This window comes from Thunnus maccoyii, chromosome 24 (genome assembly GCF_910596095.1).
Source record: "Thunnus maccoyii chromosome 24, fThuMac1.1, whole genome shotgun sequence".
NCBI lineage: Eukaryota > Metazoa > Chordata > Actinopteri > Scombriformes > Scombridae > Thunnus > Thunnus maccoyii.
This window is the reverse complement of record NC_056556.1, coordinates 15,491,763-15,517,736: the sequence shown is the minus strand read 5'-3', so window position 1 is coordinate 15,517,736 and position 25,974 is coordinate 15,491,763. Positions and strand designations below refer to the sequence as shown.

General features: G+C 40.5%; 1 protein-coding gene across 2 annotated transcripts; it reads right to left on the bottom strand.

The window, feature by feature from the left end:
• Positions 1-753: 753 nt before the first annotated feature.
• LOC121892030 (rho GTPase-activating protein 20-like) lies at positions 754-24,356 on the bottom strand. 2 transcript variants are annotated; one of them, XM_042404795.1, is made up of 16 exons: positions 23,220-24,356; positions 18,800-18,885; positions 14,943-15,116; positions 14,614-14,763; positions 13,893-13,934; positions 13,720-13,804; positions 13,545-13,622; positions 12,421-12,487; positions 11,393-11,587; positions 11,133-11,305; positions 10,593-10,757; positions 9,899-10,011; positions 9,496-9,688; positions 8,471-8,585; positions 7,437-8,347; positions 754-3,573 (listed from the first exon to the last, which is right to left on the bottom strand). In XM_042404795.1, the coding sequence occupies exons 1-16, from the start codon at positions 23,289-23,291 to the stop codon at positions 2,767-2,769; spliced, it is 3,426 nt and encodes a 1,141-aa protein (XP_042260729.1). In that variant the 5' UTR covers positions 23,292-24,356; the 3' UTR covers positions 754-2,766. The 2 variants fall into 2 exon arrangements, with proteins under 2 accessions (XP_042260729.1, XP_042260730.1); XM_042404796.1 differs by lacking the exons at positions 18,800-18,885; positions 23,220-24,356 and adding an exon at positions 15,661-16,155.
• Positions 24,357-25,974: the final 1,618 nt, after the last annotated feature.

Below are 25,974 nucleotides of genomic sequence, written 5' to 3'. Positions count from 1 at the left end.
TCGCACTAGTGAGGAATCAATAGCAAAACATTTCATATAAACTCTGAAGTCTAAGATAAACCTGTGGTATCATATCATTATAAACTCTTAATCTTTCCTGATTTTTTAGCATTTTTCCATTTTAATCATATTCAGAGAAACACTTATATAACACAGCAAGATATTTGGCTCAGATGGTCCTTTATTAACCCTCAGACTGCAGCCTGTCACTACTGTCTTTTCCTTCTCTTGTATCAATGAGTAGATTTACACTTAGAGTATTTGTGCCCCTGCAGGGTAGAAATATTTTTATAAAGAATTTATACATCAGAACAGATTTGATCCCAAAGCAAAACTTCTCTCTTTGTGTAAATTCACTGAACAAGGTGAAGGAAAAGGTTCACAGCCGAGTGCAGCGTGAAACGTTGGTGAACCAATGCAACTAACAGTTCTCGACGCCTTAGAGACGCTAACCCCCCCCCCTCTACCCCCAAAAACATGTTTTCTTTTATTCTACAAAGTATGTATACCCCCACTGTTATTGGTTTGATCAGATCTTTCATGTAACCATGTAACTTCATCATGTGATTGTACATAGTTAGAGCACACACATATATATCTGTGTATAGAGTGAAAAATAATGTAATAAAAAAAATCACATTTCTAACGGCGTGTTGAACTGTTGGTCTGTAAGTGTCAAATATGTTGTTTGGGTAAAAAAAACAGATGAATCACCTTTTTATTATACTTTACTAATAATCACAATAATCAGGATTTCACTCGTATGTCATTTATTTGCAAAGTTTTAGACTCATTAATACAGCTTATGAATACATAGAAAGGAAGGTGTAGACAATAGAAAGCAACAGTCTCGTGGCCTATTTTAAAAGTTTAAGCTGCATAAAATACAAAGCTTGAAAAACATAAAACGCAAACCAGTATAGCAGTTTTCCCTCTCAGGGGGATCGATCGTATTTACATAATAGAAACACCGGGACAAGATGTGATTCATTCAAATCAATACAGGCTTTTGTGAAAACCACATTGTTGGCAACAAATAGAAAAAAACAAACCTGCTAATCACGCTACCGCAAGACAAGTTAACCTGTAATGTAAGAGCTTATACAGAGAAGCGTTTTGAAATGTTCATCCTTCAAAATCTAGTGAAAACCTAAAGAAACTGTTCATTATTTATGACCAAATATCTAAAGAGTGAAGATTTATTGCAACTAGCAAAAGCAAAAATGTCTGAGTGGCATCTAGGAAAGTCAGTTCAATAAAGTAGTGCTGCAGCTTTATTTTATTACCAATTATCTCTCAATTATGCCATTGAAACTCACAAAATATTCACATTTTAAGAAGCTTTAATCCAATGAATTGATTATCAAAATATCTGCTGATAAATTTTCTCATTCAATTAATTGTTGCAGCTCTACAATAATGATATTCCTTTACAGTTGTCCTCCATATAAACACTGTAGTTGGCAAAAAGCAGCATAGACTTCACAAAAGAAGAATTACTATAAAAAGGCTAAATAGTGAATAATCAATGACCTTAATCTATAAAACTAAACCTGTTCAAATTATGAATATATTTCTGTAAGTTAAGCTGCTAACAATGAGCTGAAGTGATGGTTGTGAATCAAATCCATATTTATGATTTGCATAAACAAGTTGTGATGTGATGTTGTGACTAATTATACACTGACTGGGTGTAAAACGCTAAAGCAAAATGCAGTTCTATGCATAGTCACAGTGTTTATCCAGGCTGCATTTAAACTACAGGCCAAGTGATCAAAAAAAACAATATACACTTAATTATATCCCATAATTAACTGTGTCTCCTATTAATTATGTTCATATGCAACTATTGTGTGTTAACTTTTAATTAAGGGTCAATGCAGGAAAAGCAACGCAATAGTGTTGTAAAACATCTTTAAACAAGAACCAGGTTGCATCGTGTTTAATTAGAAGTGATCAGTGTTGACATACAATCCTTTAACTGGAAATTAATAAGAATAAAACATGAAAAATATGCAAAATAATTGTGTATGAACTTGCCTTAATGGAGAGACAGAATGTTGAGAATAATCTGGTGAGACTGTTTGTACTATATACTGTCAGTTTCTAGCATAAATCAGATTTCAATGTCCAAACATAATGCAGCTTTGAAAGTAGAAATATCAAATGAAACCTTAAATAAGCTACCAGTCATTAATAAAAGAGATTCTACTTGTTCACAATGGGGAAAAAAGGCAAAACCGGGTAATTTCTAATTGGCAGGTTTCAACTTTGGCCTGATATAGTTTAAAAACATACAAGTGACATTGCTCACACAAAACCCATAGATCAAGATCAGATAGAAATTTAACTATGCGTTAACATTTGATACCTAATTATGCATTAATATCTGATACCAAAACTATCTGTTAGCGATTAATGTTACAAAATAGGACTCTTTCTGCGCGTGACATTCAAACAAAAATCAATCTTGTTCCCTCAATGGCAATAAGCTCTAGGCAAAGTTTAAAATGTACTTATGTTTCTCATGCATTTAAAAAGTCTACACTAAGGCATTTAGGATCTAATGAAACACCGACAAGCAGTCAATTTTAAGGTGATGAGTGTAATAACTACTGTTAACTCATATTTTTACAAATATTGTGACTGTAGATTGTTCTGGTAGGACTTGGGGAAAGTCAATGAGGGTCATTTTGAAAGCTGCAGTATGTGTTGCATTTGATTTGTGTTGTTGAAATGTAATTCATCTCCAGGTTTTAGTCAGAATCAGACATAGGATTCTTCAGCAAACAGAAGCTGGTCAAAGTCTGGCTCTGCTGTGGGATCACTGCATCTCTTCAGCCACTCCCTGCGACTCTCCACCACACCCAGCGTCACCTTCTGGCTGCTCTGGGGGTTACTGCGCGGGTGAGAGGAGAAGTAGTCCCTCACTGCTTTGGTGGCATAGGGCGAGAGGCAGAAACGAGACTCGGTCGTCCCTCCTTGTGAATCCGCTTCTGAAGCCTTCAGTCCTGGGTCGCTGGGCAGCCTCGCCCGGGCGAGGGTGGCGGTCCGGTCCACCACCTGCTGTCCAGGCTCTGACCCCCGCCGCTGGTAGAGCCTCACATTGCTCGCCTCTTCTACAGACTTGTGTCGTTTGAACAGAGACAGAGAAGGCCCACTCTGCTTGTAAAATAGTAATGGTGATGGCTGCTTCACCTCGTTCACTTCGCTTTCTGCTGCACGCCTCTGGTTGGTGATGTCACTGCCGGTGTTGGCGTTGACGTCGCTGAGCTGCCTAACGGTCATGGAAGAGTCTGAGGAGAGGAACCAGGGGGATTTTGGAAACTGGAGGCTTCCTGTAGAACGGTGGTGGGAGGGGGGGCTGGTGTGGTCCTGCTTGAGGAGTCGAGGCTTGTGGGGCTCCTTGCGAGACCTCCCCCTCACATGCCCCCCTCCTGCATCTTTGGAGGCTCTGCAGGTTTTGGGCTTGGGTTGGTTGCTGAGGGTCGGTTTTTCTCCTCCCCTTTCACCTGTTTTTCCTTTGTCTGGGATGAGTTTTCCAAGTGTGATGGTCTTATCAGTGGGTCCTCCCTGTTTGTAGAAACATACACTAGTTAGATGTGTCTTTGCATTGATAATTCTTTATCTTTGAGAACAATGTATTATTGTTGCTGTGGTTCAGACAGTTGATGTTATTTGCTTCTGATGTTCAGTCCGTCTCTCGCTTAGGATCCTCACTGTTTCACCAACTTACTGTTCCCCACAGCTGTTGTAAGGTCTGTCTAATAGCACTCTAGTCTTCCTCACTCACTGGCAGAGGCCCTATCTTTGCTTGTACCAGCAGAGATTTTAAGTTGTTCAATGGTTTATGGTTAGTGATGATTCCTTGTGACTTGATCATTCTCAGTAGATGTTCTGATAGCTCAGTCCAGTCCCACTGTGATGCTACTGGTGGTCCCGTTGTGTAAGGTGTGTGTCATAGTTAAAGGCAGAGCAGGATTTTAATCTTGCATTCCTTAGCTGTTGGCTCAGAGTACCTTCGGGCATGCTGCACCTCCTCCCGTCTGTCCTCCTCTGTGTAGGTAGGTCTTTACCACTGATCTTGTGTTGTAAGTGGTGGTTACAGTTGAAATTGAGGTGTTGTTTATGGACGAGGTTCCTGTACCCTGCAGTCTTAAATCTTCTGTCATGTCGCAGGTATCTAGGAACGGCAGCTTACCTGTTGTTACTTGCTAGTAAGTCTGTAGTGTGGGTTAATACTGTTGATGTTCAAGTTGAACAGTGCAGTTTAGTGAACGTGTCGTCCTCGCACCAATGCCAGATGTCAGGTGGGGTGGATAGTTGGAGCAGTTTGTTCAAAATATTCTATGTTCAGTTTAGCTACAGTGGGGATGATGATGGTTGTACATGAAGTATGTTGTCTGGACACATCTCCGGTAGTTGGATGATACAGTCCAAGTTGAGCTTGGTTCTGACTTTCCAACAGATGTCTCATGTTAGCTGTTGTCTAATGACCATAACTGCTTCCTCAGTGGGAATGCTGGTAACCAGTGCACTGACATCAAGATGCCAGTCTCTGTGAGGAGAGCGCCTCCATGTCCCACAATTCTTGTTATGACATTTGTGCATGTCAGCAAGGGACTAGTGACATTGGCTAGAAATGTAGCTGACTGATGGCGATACCACCAATGGTGGAGACGGTGAGTGTGAGGGATACCTTGGTTTATGTACGTCTTGTGCTGTTAGTTACAGCTTTTTCCAGAGTTTGTGGGAGATGATTTCTTTCTCCTGCCACTCTTATGGGATCACTACAAGCTTAGTCTTGTATCGCTGTGTTTGAAGTGTAATGTAGGTGTTGTTATTACTCAGGAGCATTTGACTTAACTTTCATACATCACGGTATCCACTACAGCTGTTAGCCCCACTTTGTTCACCAGCAGGATGTTGATGAAGTGACAACTTCATCAACATCCTGCTAGCAGACAAAGCTAGGGTAACAGTTGTAACGGATAACTGCATGGATGAAAGGTTAAATGCTTCTGAGTGATATTAACATCTTTGTTAAACTTAAGTCAGTTCAAACACAGCGATACAAGACTAAGCTTGTAGTGATCCCATAAGAGTGGCAGGAGAAAGAAATCATCTCCCACGAACTCTGGAAAAAGCTGTAACTAACAGCACAAGACGTACATAAAACCAAAGTATCCCTCACACTCACCGTCTCCACCATTGGTGGTATCGCCATCAGTTAGCTATATTTCTTGCCAATGTCACTGGTCCCTTGCTGACATGCACAAATGTCATAACAAGAACTGTGGGACATGGAGGTGCTCCCCTCACAGAAACTGGCATCTTGATGTCAGTGCACTGGTTACCAGCATCCCCACTGAGGAAGCAGTTATGGTCATTAGACAGCAGCTAACATGAGACATCTGCTGGAAAGACGGAACCAAGCTCAACTTGGACCGTATCATCCAACTACTGGAGATGTGTCCAGACACAACATCCTTCATGTACAAGTTGATTTCTAACTAACAAACACACAACCATCATCCCCATTGTCGCTAACCTGTTCACAGAATATTTTGAACAGAATTCTCTGACTAGCCCCCACCCAACATGACATCTGGTATTTGTATGAGAACGACACGTTCACTGAGGACAGCACTGTTCCAACAACAATCAGTAGTGACCCGCACGTCAGCATTACTAGTGAGCAAGAACAGCGTATTAAGCTTCAGTTCCTACACACCTGCTGTCATGTTACAGGAGGTTAAAGACCATTGTACAGGAAACCCACGTTCATACCTCAAGTTAAACTGTAACCGTCACTCACAACATAAGAGATCAGTGATGAGGACAGAGGGGAGGTTGTGCAGCAATCCCAGGGGGAGACTGAGCCACCGCCGCTAAGGAATGGATGAATTAAAATCTTATGACACAACGGGGACCACCTTCATCCAAGTGGGACTCATACGGACGGGCTTTATGGACATCTAGTGAGAATTTTGAAGTAACAGGAAGTCAGCACTTACCACAAACCCTGTAACGTCTTAAAATCTCTGCTGATGTAACAAAGATCGGTTCCACCCCAAGTAAGGAAGATTGGAGTGATATTTGACATTATTTGCAACAGCTGTGGAGAACACTAAGTCGTTGAGTCAGAAAGGATCCTGGACAACAGAATGACTGGGAGCAGATAACAGCTGTCTGAACAACAAGCCAAAACCCATCACAGCATCAACTTGGAAGGGGTCAAAGGTCATCGACCAAGAGCCAGCTGACAGCCAGAAAAAGGTCAAGGAGGCCTTTTGACACCAGAGACCATCCATGAACCAAGACAGTGATGTTCTCCTGCCATATATGAAGACTTGGTGTTGCATGATTGAGAGGACACCTGAGACAGCTCTGATCACTGACTGTGTGACACAGTTTAACTCTGAATCATCAGTAAATAGACTTTTTAGCTGCTAATAAAGTTCAGTAGAAACACCGGAATTACCTGTACAACCTTTCTCACATGTAAATTCAGCATAAAGTACATTTCCACAGCACAAGCTCCGTTAATACATAAACAGTCACTTACACTCACCTCTCTACTGCTCTAATGTTGCCTTTAACAGAAATACTATTTAATTAACTAATTAATTCCAATCCTTGCACCTCTGCTGTTTGTTTTCAGGGAGCTGTTAAATGAATGTGAAACTCAAAACTTCCCGCAGCTGTTTAAATTAAAAGGAAATGACTAGAAAAAGTGAATGAAAACAGTATTTCTGTTAAAGAAACTGAGCAGCAGAGTATGACATGTAGGCTACTTGATGTCAAATCTATCATGACATCAGGTAAAAAGGTGCATTAACAGCAAATTAAAACAAGGGAAATTTGAAATAAAAGCCTGGCCATTATTTAAACCATGTGTACATTCATATTTATAGAATGAAAACAACAGATAAATGTTAAAAATGCAATACATTAGATAAGACTGGAATACAGACAAGCTGTAGAATCAACCACAATACAAATATATGAAATGCAGATGTAATTAAGACCAGGTCTGCAACTAATGATTGTTTTCAGATTTCAATCATAATTTTGTAAAGTCCAAAATGACGTTGTAATTTTGCAAATAGTTCATATTCAAATTCATGTGATTTACTGTGTAAAAAACTAGACAAAAGCAGTAAATCCTAACATTTAAGAGGCAAGAAGCAATGAATGTTTGGTAATATATCTTGATATTAAAATTGTTAATTTTCCGTCAATTGATTAGCTTATAATTTCAGCACCAATTGTGTAAATTATTCTTATTTCACTATTGATTTTAACCTGTTTACATCATTATATTTGATGGATAAGTTGAGTACTTAATATATTTTGTTTCTACATAATCTGCAGCTCCATTCTGACATAACGCGCCTTCAGCGCAATAATAAGGTAGTTAATATTTTACTCACCCCAGTCTTGTCCTCTTCTTCCTTCTCCAAGTTGTCTTGTTGGGTTAGTGACAGTCTGCGGTCTTTCTTCAGCCAGGAGTTTGGGTGGAGGCCCCTGCAGCCTTTTAAGGTCCCCCAGTTGAGTGGTTCTTTGGGGGGAGAGTCTTTTGGACCAGTCCCCTGGTCTGGGTGTCCACTGGAGGTCAGAGCAGAGCTTACAGTGAAGGATGCTGAAGAGACAGACAGGGAGGAGGAGGTGGAGGGCACATGTGTCTTGGGTGGGTTAGGCCCCCGCCTGGTTGCCCAGGCGTGGTTGCTGCTGAGGGAGTCGAGAGAGTCCAGGGAGGAGCGGGTTGGTACAGGGGAGTTGGGGGTAGAGGAGAAGCTGGAGGAGCTCGCCTCCAGAGCTGCTGAACTCACACCAAGCAGGTTTAACGTGGACTCGCCTCCGCTTCTCCTGCCCTGACCTCTGGAGTGTGTGTGGCTGCTAGGCTTCTTGGAAAGCTCTTCATCACTATCTTCATCCTCACCAGTGGCACCATCAGTGCTCCCTGAAACACACGGCCGAAGCTTGGTCGCATACGCTATAGCGGGCTCTGAGCGCCGCCGTAGTCTGTGGCGACCATCCAGGGACAGGGAGTCCAGGGTGGAGGAGGTGTCCACGGTTGGTACGTCGTGGCAGGAGAGGTCGGGGTCCTGTCTCCTGCCTCTGGTTCTCCCCAGCGGGCTTAAGTTAGTTTGGGTGTGGTGTCTATCTGGGTCAGCGTCTTGGTCAAGGTCGCTGAATGTGAGGATCGACTCCAAGCTTCCTTGTAGTGGTTTGGATGGAAGGCGCCTCCTGCTGCAGAAGCCTGGTGACCCGCCGCTGCTGTTGTCCAACTCGTTCTCTGGACTGTCGTAGGACGAGTCTGTCAGAGGGTAAACCCAGGAGTCTAATGAACCAGAGGCAGGACAAACAGGTCATCAGTTTATGCACAACAAAGAATAAGACAGATGTAAGAAGACTTAATAACCAAAATTAATTCACATTAAACACTGTGTGCTCTATTTTGTACCTGATCCTATCTCCTCAGTGTTGGGTCTTTGTGGCGGTCCTCCAAACAGGGAGGAGGGATCCTCTCCTAGAATCTGCTGACAGTGTTCGATCATAAACTTCACCAACTCACAAACCTGCAGCAGGCGAGAGGAACAAAGAGATAAAGACTGATACTCGACCAGTAACAACTGAGGTTCAAGTACATCAACAGTGTAACAGTAGTTGCAGCATTTCTCAATGTGTTCAAGGCTGCATCGAAGCACTCCGTCTCTTTCCATCTCCTGCTTTCAGCATTTAAAGTGCGTCATTCCTGAGCAGGCGTTTGTGTTGCTGTGCTAAAAACACCAACACCTTTTACAGAACGTTATCTCCTTTTGTTTCCATCCCGCCAACATTTCAAACACTCTTTCTAAATTCAGACGTTTATCCTTTTCCATAAAGCTGATTTGAAACATTCCTGTGAGAAAAGCTTGATGGTTTAATGGTGTTAACAATACACTGATTAACGGGAATTAACAAACACAAATATCTTGTTCCAAAAATAACATTCGGTTGACACCTCAGGCAGCTCAAGCACCTTCAGTGCCAACAAGCCGCTATCTTTTTTTCCATTATCCCTTATTTAAAAATTCAAATGTCCAAATTGGAGAATAGAGGAAGTTGTTTTGATCCCAGGACATATGGTTCAGCAGGTGACGTTGGAATTTGGCATTTTCTTGGGATAGCAACCTCTGTGCTGCAGACAAAACTAACAAACTTCTTTGTTACTGAGCTGTGAGACGGCGAAGACAGATTTATTTTATTGTGTTGCAACGTTATAATAACCCTGGCATCAAATTCATTACAGCAGAAGAAGCCAAATTTACAGTGGTCAACTCCATCTAGGTCAAATTCCACGATGTATTAGCTGCACACTCATCCTACTGCAGGTTTTTAAGGTGGCTGTTTTCTCAGACCCTTTTTTTCTGCATTTAACCTTAAGAGTTTTCTCACCTCACCTAGTATTTCTCTCATCTTCAGCTACATTATCAATCCATATCTTACCTTTTTCGCGCCTTCGCCCTCCACCTCAGGGTTACAAGGTGCTCCAGGAGGCCAAAGCATGCTGGGAGCGATGCACACTGCTAAATTAAAACTGGTCATCTGATTCTCCTGGGCGTTGCTCTCGATGCCGTGCAGCATGGCCAACAGGTAGCGTAGCAACAGGCTGTTGTGTTTGGGTAGCCGACAAATCATCCTGCAGAAAGAGAACAAGAAAATAAATAAATGACAGCATTTCATGTCCTCCTGACATTTACTTTGTGTGTGCACAATATGCCTCTGTGAACTTATTGTTAGTGGATATTAAAAACCAGTAGAAGCCTAACATCCTACAATAATGAACAAAACACAAAAAACGGCATCAGCTGAAACTAAACCGGTACAGCACCAATAAAGAGAATGTTACCTGTTGACGTCCTGCACCTGTTCTTCCTCCTCGTCATCTTCGTCCAGCACGTCCATCCATTCTTCATGCAGTTCAGAGCACAGCAAGCTGCCCGGGATGCTGCGCAGGAAATCCTGAAAACATGCACACAGATCAGACCTGTGTCTTCTGACATGATGTCTTTACATGTATCATTCTGAATAAAAAATAACACACAAATGATTGTTTATTGCTTCACTTTGTTCCTGGGTTTACTGTATTGGTGTAAGACACTTGTCACTGACATTAGGTCATGATATTGCCATTAACACGACATAGTTTAAACAGAATCTCTAAGTCATCTATGCAGATAATAAGAGATCCAGATTACATTAACGAGCTAGTCTAGGCTGCTGGTGTGAACAGCTTGTCCTGCTAACGTAGCTGCATAGTCTGTCACACTGAGGCCGAGGAGGATAGAAGCAGATTAAATTTCACAGATGTGGGTCAATGAGGTGTTAACACATGATATATGTACACAAGCATGAACACAACACACACAACCAAAGACCATTTCACCTTGATGCTGTTAATTATTTCTCAAGATAAACAGGAAGGTCAGTTCCATCTGAATCTGAGCTGAGATAAAGCTCTCGGGTTTTATTCTATTGTGATTTAATGGAGCAGCAGCTTCTTTTAAACTAAGATGTACACACACATATACACACGCTGATACCTTAAAGATTCCGGCTATGATGAAGGCGTGGTCTCGTGACAGAGGAAGTTGAAACTCTCCGGCGTCCAGAGAGTCCCGCAGCTCCCTGACAGCCCGAGCCCCCGCGGGCCGACGGAAGATCCCCCGAGTCCAGGGACCCTCGTGGTACAGAAACGTCAGCATGTCCTGGTGAGGAAGAGCAAACACGGGGAGTCATGAAACCAAAGAATACAGACATTTCTCCCTTTTGGTTCCAGATTTATTCCTCAAAGGAGGATACAGAAAAGGTGATTTACAGAGCAGATTTATAAGCTGTAGCAGAAAAATAATTTTGTCTGCAGATGCATTGCATGATGGGATTGATCTTGCTGCCATCTGTGGACACTTTAGAAGATTTTGGCTCAGCTTTGATCAGTTTTGCATGTTTTAATTTGAAAAATTAATCACATGAATTGCTTCTTACTCTACTATCAAAGACTTTCAATACAATCTGAATAAAAGCTTCAGCAACAAGTGGAGGCAGTAAATCTAAGTTGCTGCTGTTTGATTGTGCTCACTCACCATCACTGGCTTTGGCAGCGCGTCCTCTATGCACACGGCGCTGAGCGGCTGGCCGAACAAGCAGCCGCGAGCGGTGCCGGCGAGGGATAACTCGTTGAGGTGAGAGGAGGAGCCTCGCCAGAAGGCCCAGTTGATGAGTGAACGCCGCCTTTTAAACGGCTTCTGAGAGAAATCTGAAAAGACAACAAAAGGAAATAAACACTTAATGATCCATTTTAAATTTCTTTTTAAAACGAATAATCCTCACTGTCATTTCTCACCTGCAAACACGTGCTGTTGGAGCGTCTCGACGGGGCGGGGCTTCAGGATGAACTGACACTGCTTGTACACCTGCAGCTGCTCCACCTGCATCGCCTTCTGTCTGTCCGCGGGTGAAGCAGCTGCGTCCCCGCTGCCTCCATGAGACGACGTGGGTCTCACATGACTCATCTGGATACTGAAGGGATACTCATGACCTGGAACAGAGAAGAGGAAACGGTATCACTCCCTGCAGGCTCGACATAGTTGTTAAAAAAGCGGCGACGGCACCGTAACATCACGTTATCAGTCGGTGTTCCCTCTGTGACCCCTCACGTCCCTCTGCAGGAGCTCGATCACACAACGCACACACTCTTCTCTGGGAATAAATGGTTGCAGTGTGTCTAAAATAACATCTCACCAATGTGTGGAGGCTCATGGGTTTCTGCCCTCGAGAGAGCGACAGAGAAGCATAAAGAGATGTTTGTGTGGAAATTTGTTGAGGTGAAGTCACTGAATCACACAGCTTGTTCAGGAAACTAATTCTGCTCAGGTGCAGGAATTTTAGGGGAGAATGTCTGCATCATTTTGTCAAACTAGTCTGATATTATAAAACACTAATCTCACTATCTGATGCCTTGTTGTCTCCATGACAACCCTGAAGCCCCTCAAAGCAAGACTGGACTAAATTTTTGTATTATTATCCTAAATCTCTTTTTTTTTTTTTTTTCAAGGGCTGCACATACAAGTGTTATACGTTGGTTTCACAAAACTCAGGGGATATGACAGATATCTAATATCTAATATGGTCTGTCTAGTCATATTCATTCAGATTAAGGCGTCAAATGATTTTTTGACTCGTATGACAGGTCTGGACCACTCTTGAATTTAATTTGTATCTAAGAGAAAATTCTTACAATTAGAAGACCCTAACCCTAACCCTGGTGAATGCCACAAATTTTCTATAAACACATGTTTGTGCCATTTATGAACAAATCTGCTCATATCAGTGGTTCTTGCTCATGAGGCTCATTCTGTTAGACTCACTGACCGATTAGAGGATAGGGGGTGTTGTCCCTCTTGGAGATGACCCACAGCTGGTAGTCTTTCACGTTTCCCTGAGAAAAAAACAGAGACCACAATAATTAGGGAACTTGACAACACTCAATTTTATGAAGCCTCAGAAAGACAGTTTGTGGCTCAGTGGGTTTGGGCTGGTTGGTAGGAAAGTGTTGGTGTAACTGAACTTGTGTGACATCAGGAGGTTCATTCCATTCTGCTCATTCTTCTTCCTGTCCTCACTCCTCTAATCTGGCCTGTGACCCTGAAACTGATCGGGGTCTGTCATCATCCAGGATGTTTTCTTAAATGAGTCTTGGAGGAGAGAGACACAGGTGGATCCTATGAGGAAGTTCTGTAAACGACCCTTTGATCAAAATGTCTTTATTGATTGGGCAACTGATCTGATGGTGACAGCTGGTTGCTGTGGAAACAGCCCCGTAATATTAATATTAATCCCTGACTGTAATAGTGTATATTAGGGAAAGAGTAACTGCAATGTTTTTTGTTTTATTCATAAAATAAAAATGATTAGTTGTGTTCAATATTAATCAAAAATAAATGCATTTCATTTTTAAAATCTTTTTTTTTTTACAGGAGCAACGCACATGAATCAACATCATCATCACTGTAAAGTGCTAGCGTTAGCCAAAAGGCTCATTTTCAACTGTTGTCACTTGGCTGGATGTTAAATTAGCCATTAAATCATAAAACATTTTGGCAATTTTGTCTACATTTATTTAATATTTAATTCTTCTCTACATATTTTTCATTCCAATCGCATCTTGGCTCATTCAGAGGACATTAGGTCACCTGTCTAAATATTTGTCCCGTACAGCTGCACAGTCCTGGTTGTAACAGGTCCTGTAATATTAGTCTAAGCCTGGAAAGAACAGACCTATTAAATCTGTAGCCTTCCACAAACAAATGACATGTTTTATTTAAAGTGTCTGGCAGGGACAATCAGTACTGGAGCATCAGTCATCAGGTGTCAGATGTTTTTCTTCAAAACTCTCAGTTCATGAGGACATTTTCAGTATTGTTTGAGGACAAAGGGTGACTCTGGTGTCCATATTCTCATTATATATATAAGCGTGTAGCTGTTTTGTTACTCACTATGATGCCAAACTGTTGCAGGGCCAGTCGGATCACCTCATTGGTTGAATCTGAGTTGCTGACAGGAAGCGTCTTGGTCTGATCAGGGGAGAGGATCAGGGTTAACAGGACATCACTCACTCTATACAACAACTGTAATATCACCTCAGTTTAAAATCTTAAAACATAAACTTACAACAGCAAAAGTATTGATCCCCTTCCCGTACACTCTGAGAGGAATGGTTTTAGGTTCTTCCTTCTCTTTCTCTTCTTTTATCAGACTGCAGAGAGAGCAAAGAGGCAGGACGACATGTGAGACTTTTATGTCTCTCACACACACTTAATGTTGATGCAGGATTCAGAGTTTACCTTTTGAGGAGGGAGAGCCATTTATCTTTCTGTTCTGTTGAGCTGTGGAGCGGAAACATCACAAATCAGTACAGTCGAGTGTGTATTCATGTGCGTGAATAAGTGAGTTGTAATACAAACTATTTTCTCAGCCCACTGGGCAACTGGCAGTGTGCTTTACGTGTTTCATGGGTCATTCATTTTTAGTGGTGTTTAAAAGGGTTTTATGAAGAATTCTGGCAGGATATGAACAGATACTGGCTGCCTTTACAATGACTTCATTGATTTTTAACAGAACGGCCTGGTGTTTTATTTATGTGCTTGGTGACAGATTCTGAATGGGGCCTCTATACAAGTGTGTATGTATCATCATGTGTGTTTAAAGTCAAGTTTACAGCTATGGTAGCATCACCAACATGTTTACTGTTGAAACATAAACACATTTTACAGCCTGTGACGTAAATCAGAGAACATGAACCAACATCAACCGTGTATCAAAATGTCTCATCAGACTCAGGCCAGGTTAAGAACATCTAAAGATATGCAATCTTTTTTTTTTTTTTTTTGTTTAAATCATCATCATATAAGCTAGATATGTTGAGTTTGTGTGTTTATGTGAAGATCCGCAAGTATAAATGTGTTTTTGTACATTTACAAATCTTTCAAGGTTGATTTAGCTCCTACTAGATTTACAGCAACACAAATGACGTCAAGTGTCAGAGTGTGTGCGTGTGTGTGTTACCTAAACGTAGCGACACAGTTGCAGGTGGGCCAGCCCATGACGAAACTTCTCTCCGGGTTAGTGCTTCCCTCACACACCTCCTCCATGCAGTTTGCCATCCACATCTCACACACGTACACCTGGGCCTTCTGCTTGAAGTGGTTGGCTGACCTGGGAACCCAAAGGGAAACATAATCACTAGTGAATGCACAAACACACCTACACACTTTAATTTTAACCTTAGACCCAAGTATTAACCTAATTCACCACTGAAGGACATGAGGAGCAGCCAAAATGTTGCTAAACTGCTCCACACGAGGATAAAAATACACAAAAACATGTGTGCTTACTTGGCTTTGGCAATCACCAGTATGTCGTTGAACATGAAGAGGTGTCTGTCCTGAGTCTGCATCCCGGTCTTCAACTGAGCGTGTCCATGGAGAAGAAATGACCTATCAGAACCGGTCAGGAAGGACTGGACCAATGGGCAGGTCTCTGGACACACGGGAACCAGGAAGCTCTCTCTGGAATCCAAACACATGAGCTTCATGGAGCAAAATAACTGACATATTTGATTTTACATGTTAAAATACCTTTAAGTACAATGACCAAACAACGATGTTTCCTCTCACACATAATGCAAAGTTCAGCTGATCAAAATACTCTCCAAACTGAGAATACTTTCATTTCTTTGACTTCAACATGTATATATAAATGCAGTTCAGTCCATCAAAGATTCGATAAGTAGCTTGTTTAGGCATCGATATAATGTTGTCAAACTAATTGCCACACCTCAGTAAAATACCGTAAATGAAGACTTTTAGAAACACATAATTTCCTCATTGGTTCAATCTCACCTGTTTACAGTAATTGTACAAATGTCTAAAAATGAATGTGGCGGAGGGTGGCGGTAATGTACCTAATACGCTGGTTGCCAACCGCTGTTATAAACCAAAAAGAAGAAGAAGAAAAAGTTGTTTTTTTTCCTAACAGAGTGGTACATCCTGTCAGCCGAGGGGTTTCCTATCTGTGCAGCCGAACGCCGTAGCACCTCGACTATTAACTTACATCCTGACGGTCCCGGTGTTTACTCCGCAGGCTCCACTTCACTCAGCTGCCCGACAGACCCGCTGCTTCTTCCCACTTTAACTTGAATAACAAACCGGGTCTCATGGCTCCAGTTAGATCCAAACAGAGAGCCGGGGCTAGCTAGGAGGCTAGCGGAGGCTAACTGGCTGTGCTTCCTTCCGGTCATGCTGTAGCTAACGCTCCGCTAGCCTCGCGAGCGCAAGTCTGACTGACCGAATTACACTGGTCACTGGTTAGACACTGTGGTTACTGCCAGCTGCCCGACAGACCCGCTGCTTCTTCCCACTTTAACTTGAATAACAAACCGGGTCTCATGGCTCCAGTTAGGTCCAAACAGAGAGCCGGGGCTAGCTGGGAGGCTAGCAGAGGCTAACTGGCTGTGCGTCTTTCCGGTCATGCTGTAGCTAACGCTCCGCTAGCCTCGCGAGCGCAAGTCTGACTGACCGAATTACACTGGTCACTGGTTAGACACTGTGGTTACTGCCTTGTCGGCCGAGTGTCGTCACTTCCTGTATCCGTCGTTATAACTTTAAAGCCCTTCAGCGTTTCATATAGTCTAATGGTTGTAATTTGTACTCGCACAGTGTGCAAGTAAATTATTTTTCCAGTTCGCACATATCTATTTTTAGGGGAAAATGCGAGTGAAATACTCGCACTGTAGGGCCGTGTGAATACATTATCTAGATAATGACATGAGTCTTGCTTTTACACCTGGTCTTAATAAACGCTCGTTATCTTGATTTCACCCACATTGTGATTTCAGAATCAGAATCATGGCATGTCCCAGGTCAAGGGAGGAACTACCACGAGCGAACATTATTCATTTCTAAATCATTTTTTTACGAAGGAAAAACAAGCATCTTCTCTTTCTCACTTCTGTCAGTCGTCTACCAAATCCCTGCAGACCTGGTTAAAAATCAAAACTCTTTGATAAGACTCATGTGACCATGTCTACTGTCTCAAAGTACCTCTGACCACTTCTTGTAATACAGTAACTTGCTTTTGCTATAGCGTGACTGACTGGTAATGCTGAGCAGCAGCTAACTCATTGGTTCAAACCTTTCTATCTTATGAGCAGATGTTTGAGGTTTACAGTGTTCGTTTATCTGACGCCATGTCTGATGGTGATGTCCCAGTGTGAACAGAAACCAATTCAGTCAGCTCATGTTTCTTATGATGGGTGGTCAGTGGTTCTTTTATTGGATTATTCACTTCAGATCTCTGTCTCCCCCTCTATTAGTTTCAGCCCCGATTTCAAAGAGTTGGAGGTGTGCAGAAATGACTTCCTCTTCCCTCCCTCCTGTCTATATCATCACAAACTCACCACTGTGCATCTGTGTGACAGCTTGCTGATACCTTTCACCACCACATACAAAAGATCTTCCCAATACTGATATACATTGATTTAGCATGATCACACTTTAGATTCCATAGCGAGTGATACATAATAAAGAGTGATCTTCATTATGTAAATTGCATTATGTAATTTTAAGTAGTTGGTGATTAGGAAAGCTGAGTGCAGTCCGGGGTCAGGCCACATCTAAAATCACAGCAAAACAGCACTTACATCCTTAAAATGATGCTTTTAATGGGCAAAATCTAAACATGGAAATTGTTGATAAGTGGGATATGAGTTTAAGTGAAAGTAAGTTTAATTGTTTGAAACTCTTTGATTGCTTTTTGTTTACTGGTTCTTTATTAGGGGCCTGAATTAGTCTGGCTCTCTTTGGGTTACCTGGCCTCAATCAGCCAATTGTGATGCTTGATAATCACTATAACAAATTTAGACTCTGAGTTTTCCAAACCAGGTATGATCATATTCATATGAAAGAGGCAGAATTCTTTCTTACAAGCCAGTCACATTTAAACTGATCCACACTTCAATGTGAGCAACTTGGTGGGAGAGTTCAGTCATAAAACAGGGGCACAGACACTGCCAACACTCCTGCTCTTTGAGAGTAGGGCGTGAGGCTGATGGGTTTTGCTCAGTCAGGTGCAGGAGCTTTTTAATGAGGTTATTTCTTCTTCACTTTCCCGTTCCATATGGTCAAAGACAGAGCTATTAATAGATGCCTGATCCTCTGATAAGTCTGGTTACAGGCGGATTATCTATCCGAGTGGATTCAAAACCTTGCTCTGGACAGCACCCGGGGCATGTGTGTGTGTGTGCGTGCACGTTAGAGTCTGTGTGTGTGTGTGTGTGTGTGTGTGTTCAGGGGTTTTGTCAGAGTGGCCTGACCGCAGTGACCGCAGTGTAAGAACAAAGTCTGAGGATGACCGACTCACTTTGTTGAGCGCTGCTGATACCTGTGGTGACACTGAACATCAACTAACACCTGCTGGTAGACTAACAATACAAACAAATGTGAGTCGGCTTTTGGCTGATCGCGTTTCTTGTTTTTTATTATAGTTTAAGACACATGACGAGTACCAGTAACCAGATACTAGGAGTTCTTCCGCCATGGGAGAAAAATGTGACTTTAACTTTATGCTACATAAATCTGAATCACATGACATATAGATTACTCACACAACAAACACATCCAGAGAGCTGCATCAAATCAGTTCTTTAAAAATAAACAAACTAAATATATAATAAGACATTTTTGTAGACCTAGTGCAAAATCTAATGCTTACAGTAGAAATATAAATAAAGCAATAATTATATAATTATAATTTGAACTTGAACTTGACTGCACTCTTCTTTGATTGGACATTTATTTAATGCATTTGACTGCAGTTATCTTAGTATTTTAATGAAACGTCAACTGTATCTTTACCCACACCAGCTGCACTCTGTATTACATTTGTTTGTCCCCTATTACATGAACAATATAATTATTACTAAATACTGTAATATTATACATTTATGAGTAATAAATGTTTTTTTCTTGTGTGAGCTTTAACTGTGGTTGAAGTAAACCTCATGATCACTCTTATTTATCAAACTTGGTGACCTGTGCCTGCTGAGCTCTCCTTGCATCTGGACTGTATATCAGGCAATATAAGGGGTTGAATCAGGAGCTACTGTAAATACACGAATATTAGAGCCTCAAATTCATTGTAAACGTAGTAAATCTTGCCCTGAGTGTCTAAATGTAAAAATATTTCACAGTACCTGGAGAGAGTCTTGGACCTGGTGAGAGCCTTGGTGATGACCAGAGACGGGGCGGACTGACGCCGATAACTCTGAGACTTCACCCGCTAAAAGAGAAAAAGAAAGAGGGCTGAAAAAGGAGGATGACTATTCACAATTAATCTTAGTCCAAACATTGTTTGACCACTGCATTATTAACACATAACTATGACATTAGTGTATTCAGGGTGTCACAGAAAGTTGCCAAAACCTACTTTACCCGAGATCTTTTTTGGCTTCTCTTAGATTTGTTAAGACTAACATTCATCCCATTTCCAGATTGCAGAGATTAAGACATCCAGGTTTAATTGAGACGATTTACACAACAAAATGGGCGCATTAAGAGACTGAGAATTTAGTTACATTTGAAGTTGTCAGCAAAAAGAAAAGGTATCTAAACGGAAAACGTCACAAAACGCTTCTCAATTTGGGTGTTACCTACCTGACACATATAGTATGTACTTCAAAGTATGGGTCAAACCTTGAGACACTGATAGTGGGCTGAGACGTCAACCATCTGATAAAATGTTTAACGCTGGAACTGAAAATGAAATTAAAATATGTGTCTCCCTCTCATCTTTCCTGTTAGTCTCTCTAAAAAGGCTCAAACCCACAGAGAGAGGTGGACAGATTCACTCCGATCTTACGTCATGTTTATACTTTCCTCCTTCATTACATAAGCATCCTAATGTTCAACACATTCATCACAGCACAGGCACTGACCGTGGCCTCCAAAATGACAAACAGGAACAGAAGATTGAAGCAGCAGAGTTTAAACACGGGAATGTCGGAACATGAAGATTAGCCAGGTGCCAGAACACATACAGGCTGTACTTCCTTCAGTACAGAGTAGCTTCTATCTGTTTCTGCCATGACACCGCTGACCTCTCTCACACCTTAACTACTCAGTAAAACGATTTTTCTGCATATAAAGTATGCTAGAAATACTCATTTTATCATACGTCCTCATTTAAGTGTTTTATTCAGTATGCTTAAGTGTTCAAATTGCCAAATTGCAGAAAATGCCCTATGATTTTCAACATTAACAACATTCATTTCAACTTTTTCTTCACTCCAACGTCATGACCAAGTCTGTAAAGTTGAAACGCAAAAACACTTAAATACTTAATTATTCCACTGTTCCCATTGTACCGCTGCTTGCAGCCATATTGAGATCCTATTTTTTTTTTCCACTGGATCCTATTATCCTGGTTTCCCCACGAGGATCATTAAAATTGCATTTAATCTAATTGTGGAGGGATTTGTGAGTGTGAAGCAGTGTGACAAACAACCATTACATAACCACAGTTCTTTCATTGTATGTCAGATTAACACACTATCATTGTGCACCGTCACCTAATAGTGTTTGATATGGTTTTTCTCTCCAGGTGGCTAAAGAGGCTGCTAGGTAATCTAACTTTTAAGATGTTTTTTGTTTTAGATACATTTTTGTTTTGGTCTATGCTTAATCTGCTCCATCATAGACCTTTTATAAACTTTTATGATTGACCTCTTAATGAAGAGGCAGATTTAATTGTCTGGATCTTTATTATCCGGACTGTAGCAGCCTTATGTGAATAAACCCGAGTGTCTGACAGCAGCCATTTACCTTGAAATGTTGTAATTAATAGCAGCCTGCAAGTAACACTGTAACTACAGTGACTCCGGGAAAAGCCAGTGTAGATTAAACAGTTCAATTCCATCATGATGGTAAAAACGGACTCCATCTGTTTCTGTTCTGCTTAGAAGAAACTGAGTCCAAATAGATGACAAAAGTCAGTGTGTCTTTATGAATTTAAACATCTAGTTTCATCTTTTCATCCAGCACCACGTACCTTTTACCATGTTCACCATCTTAAATTAGAGTGTTAGCATGCTAAGATGTGCTTAATTAGCACTAAATATAAAGTAAAGCTGAGACTACTGGGAATGTCCTTAGCATCGCGCTAAATAAAACTCAGGGAGTCCCAAAAGTTATCACAATTCATCCTGACAGGAGCATGAATGTGTGTAAGAAATTGACCCCTCCAACAGTTGTTGAGACATCTTACATAAAACCATCAACGTCAGCATCATGATGATGGCACAAGAGGAAAAGTCAAGTTCACAAAAATCATTAGGAGTCATCCTCTGGGAATCATTAATGTCTGCACAAAATGTCATGGCAATCCATCCAATAGTTGTTGAGATACTTGAGTCTAGACCAAAGTGGTGGATCAACCGACCGACGTCAGTCACCAATCTGTCTGGAAAGATCAATCCTCCTCTACACATTTTTGACATTTCACAATGTAATATCATTGGTTTAGTCGGGTCACAGGGCGGCGGAACATTCCTTACACTCCAGCAACAACATTACAATGTTAGCTTTCAGTCCTAAAAATAAACATAAGCTAACATGGAAATATGGCTTTTCAGCTGGGAAACAAGTCTATTGACCAACAGCAGATCAGCACTAATATTACTGACTATTACAACACAAAGCAGTTTTACAGAAAAGTCATTCAAGCAAACTGTTTCCAGACAATCATAATGCCAGCAGGTGCAACAGGCCTCAAACTACTGAAACTGAGCGTTGATACTGTAACGTCCAAATCTATCTTTAAAATGCATTTAAGTGGAAAATATTATTGAAAAATGATGTAATTGCAGTTTATGAAGGTGTGGTCCAGGGCAGTAACAATAACTGACACACAGCTGCAGTGATGAGACAAACATAGACCATGATATAATCTGATTCTCACTGATGTAAAAGCTTTCTGGGCTATTTCATTAATAGCTGGAGCTGTACTTCCCCAGTGTTTACTGTATTTGCTCATACTGGCTAAAGTTGCCAGCAGAGATAAAGGGTTTGGTGGAGATATACTGCATTTCTCTATCTTTTTAAATCAGAACATACAGCTAAAAAGAAGCAGATGCTGTGTCAATCATTAATAAAAACAAGGACACAACACACACTGTAGCCTCTGCACAGTGCAGCAAGAGAGTGTCTGTACATTACCACCAATTCTGACAGCCACTAAAGAGCAGATTGACTAAATGTTAATAAACTGATGTACAAATTATTCAATTAGTCAAATACTAAAGACATCTTGAAAATCAACTTTAACTACTGATTACTAAAAAAGTTGGAAATTGATTTTCAGAATCTCAAGCTCAAGTTCTCAGTGCAGAAACCTAAAAAATCAAGAACCCAACTGCTGAGCTACAGTTATGCAAATGAGCTACAGTTATGTAGACAGTTGTGATTATATTTATGAATTATTCATTAATAAATACAATGATTAAATAGTAACATACACCAAATCAATATACCTACTTTTATTAAACAATGTGGGTAATTACGTAATCATTTGTTGAAAGTGAAGTATTAAAATGAGTTGATCTTCTAGTGGTGACTGTTCAGGGGCTAATCACAGCTCAAACATGAGGAACAATAAGCAAGACACATTTTTGAGTGAAAGGGAACTTAAGCCAATTAACGCTTTGTTTTAATGCCCATTTAACAGTTATAAGCAGTATATAAACATTTAATGATTTATACTTATGACGTTAATGATGTTGTGAGCAGATATGACATTTCATGGACTAACAGATTAGTTGTTTCAGCTCCAATATATTATACATATGATCAAAGCCTCCTTATAAAACATGTCATTAGTCAATTATAATAATTATATAAGATTATAACTGTTATATCATGAGACCAAGCATTCGTTATTTGCTTAGACACCAGTAACAGCGGTGTCATGAGGACTCATTTCCAGTATCTGCTGTTTTAATGTGTTTATCAAGTGCTTATAAATTATATTAGAATGAAAAACATTTTATTTTAAGGAAGACGACATAAGTTTAGTTGACCAACTTTTATGTTAATGTATTTTTTTGCTATTTATCACCAATAGTTAGTTCGTTATTGAGGCGTAATGATCTCCGTAGTGGTGGTACACTTCTTGCTCGGGGGTTTGTCGGTCATCAGTCTGTGGTTACTTTACAAGCGTCTTAATTAACGGTCTCTACTGTATCCAAACACGAGCGTACAGCCTGTTCATCCTACATTATGGTCTCATTCATCTCCTACGGCTGAACTATTCCTACTGTTTATGGTTGTCTGCGGTTAAAGTTTTCAGACTGTGTCACTGAACTCTGAACTAACCTCTCGTCCGTTTACTATCAACTCATTGAGGCTAATTGTGAGGGAATAAACACGACATACATATTTTTCAATTGCGCGTAAAGGAGCTGAAAAACTAAAATTAATGCACATTTCCATGAAGAACTTTCTTTTTTTCCCACTCAATAAAATGACCAACTAATTAAAAGCAGAACTTTCTGTATTTATGCTGCTATTAACATTGATAAATTGTTATGAACATGAGCGGAGATTTTTTTAAAAACATACCCGTCCGTTGTCTTGCTGTGCGCCGCCTCGGCTGAGGCTGTCCTGTTGCTGCTGTGGAGACATGTTGTCCATTCAGCCTCCAGCCGCCCTACGGCTCACTGTGCAGCTGTCCTCAGGTGATGATGCGGGGGAGAGAGAAATCCCATTAATAACCTCCGTGTCAGGAAGAAAGAAACCATCTCAACACAAGCTGCTTAGAAGTCGCTGAAAAACTTTTAGTCTGCAACCAGTAAGAGGAAAAACTCTGGGGAGGAAAATTCAGATGAGTTGAAAACAAAGCTGAGCTGATCCACCAGCTCTTGTCTCCTCACCATCAGTGAGAGGCTGTGCTATAACCAAAAGCACCTCCTGTCTGGATTATCACTTGCTGTGCCACTTCTTAATGCGTCTTTACGCGCATAACGGAGGCGGCGCCAATACGCTGCAAAAAATAGGTCCACCTATTTTTAACTAATTTGTTCCATTCATTGACCACACAATCACATTTTCCCCTAAAACAAACCATGAACAAGGTGAGATTATTGGATAACATTTGTTTGCTTTGGGATCAGCTTGTTTCGGGTGGATAATTCCAGTTAGAGAATTATTTCACCCTGCTGTCCATCAATAATCTTTGTTATTCTGTGCTGAAACAAGCCAGGCAGCAATTCACTGGCTTCAATTCATTCTATAAGTCTATCTACTGTTAGTAGATTAGACTTATGCATACATACATAGATACATACAAGCATTTCTCAGTAGCTGGAAAAACAGAGTGACAGAATTCAGCCCATAAGGGATTTTGATCCTTTCAGTCTAATATTAAGTTGAATAAAATGCTGACTCCAACTGAAGCTAGTAAAAACTAAAATCCATGCTTGAACTGCATTCATACATATTTGTTTTTTATCTGGTTATGTATTAATGTTATTTTAAAACTGTATTAACTTTATTACATTCATTTTTTACATGTCTGACTACATTGTTTCATCAATTTTAGGTCTGTTTAAGTCAATTGTCTCAAAAGGGTTCAAAAATCCTACAATTTTTTTTTTTAACAACTGGTGGAAAACAAAACAAAACAGATGTGATCTGACATCACTTAACCAATTAAGAAGGACAGAACAAACTGTTTTTAAAAACCAATAGGCACATTTTCAAGAAAAAGAAAACATCAAAAATACAATAAAACAGATGAAATGATGAAAAAAACAAACGAAAAACAAAACATGAAATTAACTTGCCACTGTGGATTCTTCAACAAAAAAAGCTTTACCTGCTCTAACCTGTGGTTTTGTGCACTTCCTTCAACCTTCAAAAACCACACATGACATATGATATCACCTTCATACTTCATAACTTTGCCTAATTTTATAAGATGTTTCAGATTTCAGCTGCAAAGCATGATTAAATACAATGATATTCACATGCTCTGTGATTGCTAACAGTACTTTTAACACAGGACAGCACCTCCCAAATGTCCAACAAGTCTAATTGGTTTCCGTTATTGATCTTAACACAGTCTGTCTACCAACATCTAACAGAGTTCACCCTCTCTAGTGTCTAATTGACCCCAAACATAAGTAACATCTGTGTACATTTGTCTGTGAATCAGTTTGTCAAACTAAAGGAATATATATTTGTTCATACATAACCTATATAACATTAAATTTTTCCTTATTTGCTGTCATAACAATGCTTTATGGTCAATTCTGTATTTTGCCTTGTTTGTGGGGAAATATTCACTTTTATACTTCTCTACATAAAAAAATAAAACATAAATACTTAAAAAAATGTACTTATTTTTATACATAGAGTAATGCGGTCTGTGGGATTCAAAACAGTGAGAAAGTAAAGCCAATGACAACTAAACACAGAGTTAAATCAATAAATATGAACAAACTCAAAGCATTCCTGGGAACATTTTCCAACTCTAAACTAATACAAGTTGTTCAGATCCAACAGACAAACATGATCAGATTATGGGTCAACAGTGTGAGCCTGATGCTCACTGTCAGTGCAGTCGCTCCAGGCTCTCCATCAGTCTGAAGCCACATTATTAGATTCCAGTGTCTCTGGGAAACAGTCATGAATAGTACTGACTACAATCTAGGCCATAAGGTTGTAATGTAGGACACATACAAACCCTAAATAAAGTGATGTTCCTTCAATTTACCTTACATAAAGACACTAGCTTTGCTTTGTAATGCAGATTTTAATGTTCCAAAGCTGTAATTAAACAGACAAAATATGTTGTAATGACATTATTAACAGCAACTAACATAATGGATAGAAATAAACACCTTACCACATGAAGGAAGGAAATCTAGATGGTGTGCGCAAATTTGGCACATCTTCAAAAAGGAGAAATGACTATTGCCCCAAAATCGATTGTCCTTCTGGAAAACAGAAGTGGGCCATAAACTGGGCTAAAGAAGAACGAGGCCAGAAAGTGAAGAACAGAGACACTGAGTATTCATTCCCCAAATTGGCCACAATCAGCCCCGTTAAAAGTGGATCACTTCAATGATTACCTTCCCTCATGTTGATAATGAACAGCCTTGGGCATGGCAAAGAAAAGCAACACACCCCTCCTCGCTGGTTCCCATCCGTCCTGCTACAAACACACTTTTTTACCCTTAAAACATCAATCACTGTGTTTTTATTGTATTAAAGACTAATCCCGATGTTGGTCTCGCCACAACTTGTCGATTAAATTCAGTCATCACGCCAAGATTTCACTGGTTAGTGATCCAAATGTTGGATCAATAACTGT

Coding starts and splice junctions, on each gene's coding strand:
- LOC121892030 (XM_042404795.1), bottom strand. CDS start 23,291: ATGGACAACATGTCTCCACAGCAGCAACAGGACAGCCTCAGCCGAGGC. Junction 13,623..13,719: donor GGATCAATACTTTTGCTGTT/GTAAGTTTATGT, acceptor TCCCCTGATCAG/ACCAAGACGCTTCCTGTCAG. Junction 8,348..8,470: donor CACTGAGGAGATAGGATCAG/GTACAAAATAGA, acceptor CTGGTTCATTAG/ACTCCTGGGTTTACCCTCTG.